At 33.6% G+C, this 11,774-nt stretch overlaps 1 protein-coding gene across 1 annotated transcript; it reads right to left on the bottom strand.

Moving 5' to 3' along the window:
- Positions 1 to 217: 217 nt before the first annotated feature.
- Positions 218 to 10,758, bottom strand: LOC129803238 (venom serine protease 34-like). Its single transcript, XM_055849687.1, has 8 exons — positions 10,546 to 10,758; positions 10,366 to 10,491; positions 9,967 to 10,169; positions 6,237 to 6,449; positions 6,071 to 6,173; positions 5,732 to 6,006; positions 3,670 to 3,849; positions 218 to 969 (listed from the first exon to the last, which is right to left on the bottom strand). The coding sequence occupies exons 2-8, from the start codon at positions 10,385 to 10,387 to the stop codon at positions 793 to 795; spliced, it is 1,173 nt and encodes a 390-aa protein (XP_055705662.1). The 5' UTR covers positions 10,388 to 10,491; positions 10,546 to 10,758; the 3' UTR covers positions 218 to 792.
- Between the last annotated feature and the right edge of the window lie 1,016 nt (positions 10,759 to 11,774).

Here is an 11,774-nt window from a genome sequence, read left to right as displayed (position 1 = left end):
CCAAAATATAACCATTGTAAAACCAACTATTTCCAGGTGTTTGTGGAAATGTGAATAAGAAGAAATGGAATGAGATTTCGATGGAATTTATATCTCATGCATTGTAAGTCCTCCTCCTGCAGCCTCCAAGATTCTCAATCGTAACAAATGGCTTTGGCATGAACGGAAGACAAAGAGAAAACAATATTGTCTTTCCCATCCACAGTGAAAAATCACATCACACAAGACACTTTTATTGGGCTAAACATGAAAGCCATCCCGCCCAAAAGTGAGATGGTTTCTTGCAAGCAATAAATTTTCCTCTGAAATACAAGTAAATATGCAAACACAGCATTCAAATGGCATTTTAAATCCCTTTTCAAATTTTCCCAAATAACTCACCCAATGTGTATCACAAAATAGAAAGATTGCATCACAAAACTTGCACTTACTCTACTCCGCAAGCTAAATTTTACATACAAAGTACCTCTGTAAAGTATTTGCAGCGAAGATAATAAAATTCACTGAAAGCACTAAAGGTTTTTAACAATCCTCGCGATACATAGCAAAATAATATTGTTTTATATCAAGGGGGAAGTGGGGAACCTTTAAATTGGGGTACCTTTGAAATTGGACTTTTTTTTATCCTGTTTTTAAAAGGAATTGAGGAAATTAAGGATACAATTTTGCTTCTTATAATTGGTTTGTGGAGCTAAATTCCCAACCTAAAAGGCTGCCCGAATTCAAAGGTGCCCTACTTCTCCCTATAGAGTTCCCAAGGAAACCTCATTCTTCGTCTTTTACTGTGTTAGACTAGGGAATGCAGTACTGAACTCCAGGTGTGTTCTGCCGAATCCAGGTGAGAAAGCTGGTAATACGAGTGTTAACAGAAGGTTGAGTTCCACATTCAACACCGAAACTTCCCAAAGAAGTTAAGTAAAGTCGCCCATTGCGAGGATTAGTCCACATAAGAGGTCCTCCGGAATCATACTTTAAAATGGAAAAAAAGACATATTTAATTTAAATTTAAATAAATTAAATACTTTTAAATAAAATCAATATCACAAAAGAATAAAAAATCTATAATATCAGAAAATTCGATGGACATTTTGGGTACGGTCATATGGAAAGCAACAGCCAGTAGGGTAAATGTGCCAAATTCCGGCCAGCTTGCAATTCCGGCCACCCTTTTTGTTTCTCAAATTTCCATGATTTTTTTGTTTTTACATAATCCAGACATTATACTATGCAAAAGAATCACAAAAAATGTAGCTTCGACAAACGAGATGACGTGAAAAATACATTTGCAGAATTTCCGAAGGGCAAGAACTATGAGAATGAAGGTGGCCGAAATAGGGCACCAAAGCTATGTTGACACTTTTATTCATTTTAAAATGTATTAAGAATGATTTTAAAGTAAATAAAGACGATAAACTGTCTACAAGGTTCTAAGCTACACTCCTTAAATAGAAGGAATGAAAAAATCAATTTCTTTTAAAGATATGACATTTCAAACTTGAGATTTTGGCACTTGCATACAACACAACTATGCCGAAATTTGGCACACTTACCCTATCACTTATTGCATTCACATTTTACATTCTGATGCCAAAAAGAAATACATAGGGGAAAGTGTCCATGCTTTGCATGGTCCCAAGCGCTAAAATTACTAAATTTTTCCTATGTTTTTCAACAAATATGACTTATTGCATCCATATTTTAAAAACTAGGGGAAAGTGTCCTGTTTTTTTAAAATATATTGCGGAGTCCCATTTATTCAGGAATATAGGAAAGATTTAGTCATTTTAAAGCTTGGGACCGTGCAAAGCATGGACACGGGCACTTTCCTCTATTTCTATTTCAACTTTCAATTGAAAAACACAAATTTTTGTAAGAACCAAATGATTTGCAATTCAAAATTTAAAATAATATTTCTAATATTGCAAGTAATTTCAGGAATTATAAAAGTTTCCAAAGTTTCACCTAAATTATAAAGAGAAATTGAACATTCCGAAGAAGAAAAACAACTGCCTTATAGAATCAAGATTCTGTTCTGTTTCTTTCATATAATTCTGACTTCTGAAGTGTGTGACTTCTAAGACTTTTACAATTGGGCTCATGCCCATTTGGCTTACAACACAACTCATTTGAGCTAACCATACTCTCGCAATGCTTTAAATTTAAATCACGAAAACTAACAGAGCAGTAGTAGACTGTTTTGTTTTTAGGTAATTTTATAAGAAATGTCTATGCAAAAAAAAAACAGATTTTCTGCAACGGCTTATACAATCTGTGAAGGAGGATTTCGACCATTTGCTTCTCGAGGTTGCTCACCAACGCTAAGACGGCGGTGGACGCAATAGAGAGAAAAGTAGTCACAAACTCAAACGATATTTAAACATAAATATAATCTCAGAAGAATTTCGGTTCGACAGAATGTAGCAGGAAATAGACGGAGACACTGAACCTTTCTTGATTTTCACAATTTTATTCTCTACGACGTTTCGAGGATAATGCAAATTTCTTTTAATAATTCCTACACTGTATGTAACTTATTATCGTTATTAACAAGGAAAATTGGTTGAGAAATTATAAAAGTGTCTGAAAATCTTTAAAGTCGATTTTTTCGGAAATTATGAGAGATAGAGGCCTCAAACATCGGAAAGAGAGAGAGTGAGAGAGAGAAATAACACAACACCACATGTCACGCCGCTTCCCCCGCTTTTTTCCCACCTGACACCACGAACAAAACTTCTTAAAATTGCAATCTTCAACTTGAAATATCTCGAGAAATCATGGAGAAATCTCCAAATTTTGTTTTTTAAATTGGTCTACTCAAGTAGCGCTACAAGATGGACATAAAATGGTTCAAATTGTATAGTCCAATTGCTAGAAAACATATAAAACCGGTTTCAAACCGGTTTAGAACCGGTTTTTCAAAAAAAAACTAATAGTATTGAAATCGTCGCACGCACGAGTAGATATATTTTTTAAAAAAATATGAAGATATCTCTTTCCAAACCGGAGATATTGCATACTACGGACGGCCAGATGGCCGGCCGGACCCGAAAATGACAGCTTATCATTTTCGACATCAGGGATGTTCAAAAGGTATTACCATGTGAATTTCAGCTCGATCGGAGCACTTTTAGAAAATCGGAGTATCACAATAGGTGTGATTATGAAGGAATCACACCTAAAAATTGAAAACTTTTAATAGTACAATAAGCTCTTGGTCATTTGCAAAAAAGTTTCATAATCAAGCCACATGAGGGATTGTCCTAGACACACCGATGCAGATCATAGGACATTAAGATAAATTTTGAATTACCCCAAAAGAAAACATCGAAAAAGGACAATGAGTTTTCTCGATGAACTGTTCACACTTCATCAACTTATTGATCGTCATCGACAATGTTATGAGCATCATCTGAATTTTTTTATTTAAATTTTTCGCTTTAATAGGTTTTCTTGATGAACTGTTGATGGAAGATTCTAGGGGAAATCTTTTAGGTTCGCATATACTCTGAGTCAGTCTGACCTAGTGACAATATATTTTAATAAAAGTCACACATTTCCTGAATAAAGAATTGGTCGATTCATTAAAGGAATATGGGAATAATTTAAAGTGTTTGAAACCTGAGTATATGCAAAACCTGAAATACTTCCTCTATATTGCTTTTTACTCACTTGACAAACATCTCTGCCAGGTGTAAAGGTGCATAAGTGCGATTGTAGAATATTCGTATTCTGAAGTCTCGAAGCGCAGACAGAATTCGCCATTACATCCAATGTTACTCTTCTCAGACGTGTACTAGGTCTTCCTCCGAAGTCAGTTGTCCCCCATCCGGTAGCCTCAACTCTCATTCCCTAGTTTTTTGCATTTTATCACAAAAAAATTAAATGCAATTTAGTATAAAGTTGCAGCATCACATAGTATAGAAAACTCTTTAATTTCATTAACCCATACCAATCAATGGCTAAATTTTTGTTCAACTTTTTTTTTATTAGATTAGTTATAGAGTTTGAGAATTGCAAGGTAACAATGGCTAATAAATTCTGAGAATTAAATAGCAATTTATATACGACATCCAGTGTGGGATATGTAGCAGAAAAGTTACAATAGACGAGAAGGATTTTAATTATACAGATGGACTCCTGTATTTTCTTGCCATCAATTATAAAGAGTTCTATATCGGAATCAACTATCTATTTTTCAATGCTAATTCTCACAAGTGACTACCCTTTTGAATATTTCATGATATTTGAATGTTTTTGAAATCAAATCGATATAAATTGCTCGAAAATTTCATTTCATGGTATACAATGAAAAAAATATTCCATCTCTATTTATTGAAATTTAAATCCTTCACGCTATTAAAGTTGAGCTGAATGTATATATTAGGGTGTTTCAACAAGGAAAAAAAATTTTGGCACTATTCTCACGGTGCTGTATTTGATGAGACGAAAGATTTTCTTCGACGACCATATGATCAGACGCCGTTTAGAGTTGACTAATTGACCCTCTCTGTAGAACATTTTTCTGATTTTACACTACAGAGAGGGTCGTTCAGCCACCTCTAAACGGCTTCTGATCATATGGTTGACGAAGAAAAACTTTCTAGTTTCATCAAATACAGCACCGTGAGAATAGTGCCAACAAATTTTTTCCTCGTTGAAACACCCTAGTATATGTACATATTTTTTAATTCTTTTCTATTAAAGATTGACCAAAAATAATGTAATAGTAATACAATTGAGTATCGGACAAGACAATTTTTTATGTTCATAATCGGTTCCTTTGCCATTCACTTAACCGATTTTTTTTTTTGAAAGGTAAGTGAAGAGTTGAGGTGAAAATAAATAGCAATGATGTGATGATTTCTACTTATGCGAAGGTTCCAACACTGAGAAAAAAAGAGGGTGCGATTAACTTTTTTTCCTCAGAACTTTAACACGTTTTAGGTGTAAAAATATATACACATTTTTTAATGTTAATTTTACACCATTTTAAGGGTAAAATTAACATGAAAAAGGGTAACTTTAACCCCTAATACACCTAAAAAGCATAATATTTACACCGTTTTCGGATTAATACTGCAGCACTGAAAGAAATCCGAAAAAGTTAAAATAACATTCCGGAAATGTTAATTTTACCCTGCAGTATTGATCCAAAATCGGTGTAAATATTACCCTTTTTACGTGTATTAGGGGTTAAAAGCACCCTTCTTCATGTTAATTTTACCCTTCATAAGGTGTAAAATTAACATTAAAAAATGTTGATATATTTTTACACCTAAAAAGTGTTAAATTTCTGAGGAAAAAATGTTAATCGCACCCCCTTTTTTTCCTCAGTGAGGGTACAATAAACATTTCCGGAGCTTGCTTTAACTCTAGTATAAGCAGATGACTAGTCAAATAAAAGTTATTATTTTGAAATTATGTATCTGATTCACAATGATATGATAATAATTTGGACTCACTAAAAATCGAAAGGTCAAAATCTCAAAGGATTATTGTAAGTTCATTTTACTCTTCCTGTGGAGTACGAGCAGTAAAGTCCTTCTGATGAAATGTTTGAGGATTAGACTTTTTCCAAAGCGCATCAAAACCGATCGATAAGACAGAATCTCCAGCAAATAAGCCCTCATCCCATAAACTTTTCCAATGAGGCGGATTTGAGATAGAGTAAAAGTTTGCAGAAGTGAGTGTTTGTGAGTGGCTGAGAGTGCAGAATTATCAATTAACTCACCTGAAAGGTGTATGAACTGTGGGCAAAGGGGAGACAAACTGGTGCCACTCCGGCGTTGAAGATGATGGGTGTACTGGGCTGTACGAGGGCAATGTCATTACGACTGGGATTGGGGTTGTAGGAAGGGTGGACAATGAAGCGGGAAACAACTAGAAGTTGAGTATGTGGGGTTTCTCTGCCAGTGCTTAGATCATGTTCACCAACTAGAAGTCCGGCTCTGGTCACGGGGACATTTCGAGTACAATGGGCAGCTGTAAGAGCGTGCCTGTTGGAAACTGCAAAGGAACAGGACAGTAATGGTTAGAAAATCAGAGAAAGTTTTGTCGGGCAGACACTAACTTATTGTAGCACCGCAAATCACTTGACCAATCCGAGAATCCACCAGTCCAGCCATCATCGGAAATTCATTTATGCCTGTCTCAGTACCGCCAACAATTCTAGACTAATTGTAAAGTTCCTGTCACTCTTCCTCATCAGTCACTGTGGGTTAAATTGTGTGGCTCACCGAACGTCTCTGGCCACATTGGCAAGGTCTAGCTGAGATTCTGCACAGAAATCGTCCACCGAGGGATGTTCGAGGACTTCTAAATCCCACAACCAAGGTGTTCCCAGTTGATTGCGCGGTGAATCGAGTTGTGCCACAGAATGCAGAAGCTCCGGCAAGACTTGTCAATCCTTCCCTTGAGATGAGAATCCTGTCGTTGATGCAATTCGTGCTCTAAGTAAATTTGTTTTTGAAAATTGATGAAAAAATTCTACTTTTTTAAATTATAATCACAAACTGAAGTATATACAGTGGCTGTCAATAGTTTGTTGCCTAATGCATGTTTGAGAAATCATGTGAAATAAATGATAGAAAAAATTACTTTTTCAAATTTTGCTTTTTGCAGATGAGTTTCCTGTAATACGTAGATATTATTTATATTTTTCAAAAAAAATAATTAATTTTATTTTATATCAAAAATAATTGTTTTCTAAAAGTTGGTCATTTTTGAGAAATCAAAAGTTTGTTGCCTCATTTAAAAAACTAATTTAAAATGGTCAAAACATGCAACCAACTTAATGTAAACCGGTTAAATTTTGATTTCAAGTCATTTGAGAGGCAAATGGTGGGTTTGTGCATTTTTAAAGTTGTCAATGGTAAATATATGTATATAATTATTATTCATAAACATAAAAATGAACAACTTTTAGAAAACAATTATTTTTGATATGAGATAAAATTAATTTCTTTTTGAAAAATATAAATAATATCTACGAATTACAGGGAACTCATCTGCAAAAAGCAAAATGTGAAAAAAGTAATTTTTTCTATCATTTTTTCACTTTATTTCTCAAACATGCATTAGGCAACAAACTATTGGCACTCACTGTATATATTTATTCACTTCGACAGTCAAATCTTTACTGTCTCCGTTTTTCTCAAATTGAAATATTTTTATTATTACTTCCTAAGCGTATTGAGAATTTGTTAAATTTTAAATTTGTTATTTAAAACCTATTCTGAAGATTAAATTCTATTCGATTGATAGCAATAGGAAAAGAAAAATCGAAAAATGAAAAAAAAAATAAAATTACACAATTTGAACTTCCAAAAATAGCCATTGTACTTCTTATATTCTCAAGAAATTGAATTAAATAATTTTTTTTATTATGTTGAAAAACAAATATAAAAAAATATGCCATTTTTTAGTCTTCATGGCCCACGTAAGACGGGGTAATCCGGAATCATGTCTATTTTGGTATTTTGAGATTTTCTCACTATTTCACATGGTAAAAAAGAAAAAGAAAACCACGAAGAAGTACAAGACCTTTTCATTCGAGAATACTTCTTCTTATTTTTTTCCCTTTTTTCATCTAAAACTGTTAGGAAATCTCTGAGTTTCGAATTATACATTATTCCAAATTACCTCATCTTACCTTAAGCCCTTAAATTATTGTGAGAAATTTTACAAGATAAATGGGGACTGTTGAATTCTAATTTGAAATTAAATATTATCTTTCATTATCAAAATATGTATGTATATATCGTCACTTGTATAGGCAACTGCGCTAACTGTTTATTGTATATTATCTGTATACTTCCCGAATTTTTTTCTATTTTATCTTAAATATTTACTTTTCTGGCATTTATTTGTACCAATTAATAGATAATTATCAGCATCTTGAGGTATTTGTTTCGATACTTAAGGTGTTACTTTGGTCACGAACGTTAAAAAAACAGCGAATCTTCCCTATTTTTTTTATTTAAGAAATATTATATACCTAATAAACATTCCAAACGATAGTACAGAACTTTGCAAAACTATTTTACTAATGGTAATGAAGTATTATTAAAATGTTTATAAAATATGCAATTTTTTTGCTGTTGCTGTGAAGTGCTAGCAATAAAATATTTGAAGGACAAAAAAATACAATGCTCAAATTAACGAGCTTAACACGATATAACTGATTACTGATGACTGTACTCAGGGAAAAAAAACAAACAAGACTTATTATAAATTTATGTAAAAATCACGTTTTTTTTGTAGTATCCGATAAACTCTTTTCTGAGCAACTTTTACTCTTTTCATCCTTAATTTAAATGAAGATGAGAGGTAAAATTATTTTCTTTATATTACAACAACAGAAATCCAAAAATGAATTAATTGTACTATACTTTCCGTATATTTGTTTTCCAAACTTTATTATTTTTTTAATTCCTCAATTTTTTAAATTACTTCAATATACTTTATTCATGTTATTTTTTTCTTGAACTCGAGGTTCTTTGTTGTGGGACGAATAATCCTGACTGAAATATTTTCTTAAATCATTTAAGCATATACTTCAGTCGAGATGAAATTTTATATCAAAAAAGGATAATTCTTGTATCGACAGTCAAGTTAATTCTACTCTATCGTAGATTTGTTGCAACTTTTCTATAATTATTCCTCACAAAATTGTGCAATGGAAACGAGCGAGAGGGTTTTTAGATCTAAAATATAGTCATTTGGCTTAATTCGTCTAATTTCTTATCGGACAACATTTTTTTTTTTAGAATAAAAAAAATATAAAAGCATATGATCCATTGAATCTTTAAAAATCAGTCAAATTACATTTTGTTTAGAATTCGACACCTTCGACAACTGGACTAAACTTGCAGTCTAAAACCCGTGTTATAGTTACTGCGATAGTTGTACAACTATTCACTTTTCAATTAGTGCGCATATTCCATTCAGCAACTAGAAATCGACTGCTCAGAATAAGAAACGAATAACTCGCAGTAGACAAATTTTACAGGAGCGTTCGAAGCTGAGATTTTACATGCAGAGTATACGATTTTTGAGGGGTCCCGGTCAAAATCCCGAAAGCCAAAATCTCGAGAGCCAAAATCCCGAAAGCCAAAATCCCGAATGCCAAAATCCCGAATTCTTAAAAGTGTCATAGCTACTCTCACGATTGCACCTGCGCTTGCTGGAGGCAAAGGGAAATCTTCTGTGTCTTGGGAGATTATTCTAAACATTTTCCTCCATATAATTTCATCCCTTTCAGGATTTTTAATATTCGGAATTTAGGCTTTCGGGATTTCGGCTGCTACCGATAAAAAATATCCAAAAATCGAATAAAACGATTTTTGTAAAAAATCGAGTTGTTCGACTTATATTCTGAGAGGTCGAAATTTAGATATGATAGGACCGGCTAGACCAATTACCTCGTAATATACCATTTTTCCATAACCCGAGACACTTTTCCCAGTTTTCAAAGAAAAAGTGCAAATGGGTTAATAATAATCAAGCAGTAACTAAGCAAAATTTTGTCTTGATTAATCCTGTAGGGGAATTCTGTAACAGTACGACAATGTCATATGGCAAATTTAGAGTTTTTTATATGGTAAATTCGGTAAGATTATTCGAAAATGTTGCTCATATCAATAATTGAAAGGTTCATAGAGCTGCTTGTAATGGCCATTCGATACTCATAGGCCTTTAATGCTACCCTGCTTCAGAACTTAACCACGATGATTTGTCACATGACATTGTCATACTGTTACAGAATTACCTACCTGGACAGATTTAAAAGTTCGCCGAGAGACTTCTTAGTGCAAAAATATTGAAAATGAATTTTAATGAATATTTAAGTTGTAATTGCCTTTAGTCGTCTCTCAGCTGATGTTCAAATCTCCCTAATGTACTTGTAGATTTGAGTTCATCTTAAATGCATAACCCACATATGAACTTTTGAAGAAAGTTACTCACCCTTGGTAGCTCCATAGTAGTGCATTCGATGAAAACAGTCATTCCCGCCGGTGCAATGGCAGTCCATCTACAATTCTGTTCACCTCGGTATCTGTTGGGAAAGCCTGGAGAAAAAATATCGTAGACCCTTCCGGCCACGAGATTCTGTCTGTAGTCACATCCTGTCTGAGCTGCTACAAGGCTTAGGAAGGCTCCCAGAATAACTGTATATAGGAGTAGAATATGCAATAAATACACATATGCCATTCTTTCGATTTCCTGAGTCAAAAGAGGAAAAATCCTCCCTAGTGCACCATTTTATTTTGCAATTTGGCGCGCGAAAAGTGAGTCTCAGTGAATAAAATAGCTGATAAGGCGAGTAATTTTCGAACAGATAAAAATTTATTGAAGTGCATTTACCTGTTTTCAAAGTGCCTTTCATTTCCTGGGGAAAAATATCGATGATGAGAGTAGAGACTTCGTGAGAAGAATTTTTTGGCAGAGTTTTCCACAATTTTTTTTTCTCGAATCCTTGTAGATGTCTTTCTGGTGGAAAGTTCTTTCACTGGCAATTTACAAAGAATGACTGAAAACACTCACGTTTCTCCTACACACATTTTCCTTTCTGACAACGTGTCGTCTCGCACTCTATCATTGCTGTTCTTCCACAAATAAGTGATAAGACAATAAATTAATTACACAGTCGAATTGTCATGTTAATTGTGTGTTAGAATTCTTGGATGCCTCTTGAGAGTCAAAAGCACTGCCTTAGCTTTCCATCAGTACTATGTGGAGGTTTTTTTTTACTGGGGAGGCATTGGGGAGGAAATAGAGGAAGAAGTTGGAGGTATTTTTGCTCCAACAGCTAAATAAACAGACATTTGAATGCCAATTGTTAAGCAATTGACGCAATTTCTCTCTGTCAATGCCAGATATGATAAGAATTTCACGCGGAAACTTGTGTTCTTGACACCCACACTTGCCACTAATTTTCTGTTGCATTTTCTTCATAGTTAGTTTCTTCACTCTTGAATGTTTATGTAAAAAGGGAGTCGGAAAATTTAGGAAAGTGGAACAAACAAGATAAATAAAGCCCATATCTTGGCAGAAGTTAAGATTTTTTATGAGATAATAAGAAACTTTGATAACTAATTGAAAGGGGTTGCAAAGTGCTTCAGCTTTGTCGGATGCTCAAACCCATTTTACTTTGATAATATGCCTCGAAATTTATACAGCATTATTGGGTCGGAAGTATAGATCCAAAGCTCATGAAAGTCCTCGTATTCAGGAATTTGAGTATTTTACCAATTAAACTGCATCATCCTCTTTTACTAATCAGTTTACAATCATTTTGTATTGATTCATATGTTGGATGTTTTGGAGACTGAAAGATTTACCAGTTCACAATGAAAAGCTCAATACCACATACGAGACTGGTCAGCTCCAGATTTTACTGGTATCATATGAGTTTAAAATTCATCGGAAAATTGCTAATATATTTAACAAAAAAAAATGCAGTCAAAAAGCAATTGAAGCTGATACAAAAATTAGCTTAGACTAAACTAGTAACAATTTTCGTCAAAACTTTCTTTTTCGCACAGAAAATTTTAAAGAGAAAATTATCATAATGTAGGGGAGACTGGGGCAAAATTTGTCAAAACGAAAATTTCAATATTCACCATTTTCTAAAATAAAAGAGACTGAGGCTTGAAAAGCCTTCATGAACCTTCTTAAACTTACAAAGTTTCAAGAGATTCGAGGAAGGATTATGTAAAATAAAAAATAATGAAATTTTGAGTCATATTTTTGGAATAATTGGCTTATAGAAA

Source organism: Phlebotomus papatasi, chromosome 2, assembly GCF_024763615.1.
Source record: "Phlebotomus papatasi isolate M1 chromosome 2, Ppap_2.1, whole genome shotgun sequence".
Taxonomy (NCBI): domain Eukaryota; kingdom Metazoa; phylum Arthropoda; class Insecta; order Diptera; family Psychodidae; genus Phlebotomus; species Phlebotomus papatasi.
Note: the sequence above shows the minus strand (reverse complement) of the source record. Positions and strands in the feature narration are given on the sequence as shown.

What these genes read in the sequence shown, in the direction of transcription:
- LOC129803238 (XM_055849687.1), bottom strand. Translation starts at nt 10,387, where the DNA reads ATGAAAGGCACTTTGAAAACAG. An exon ending in GAAAGGCACTTTGAAAACAG is followed by an intron (nt 10,170 to 10,365) that starts GTAAATGCACTT and finishes TCCTATATACAG; the next exon opens with TTATTCTGGGAGCCTTCCTA. An exon ending in CTGGCAGAGATGTTTGTCAA is followed by an intron (nt 970 to 3,669) that starts GTGAGTAAAAAG and finishes TCCATTTTAAAG; the next exon opens with TATGATTCCGGAGGACCTCT.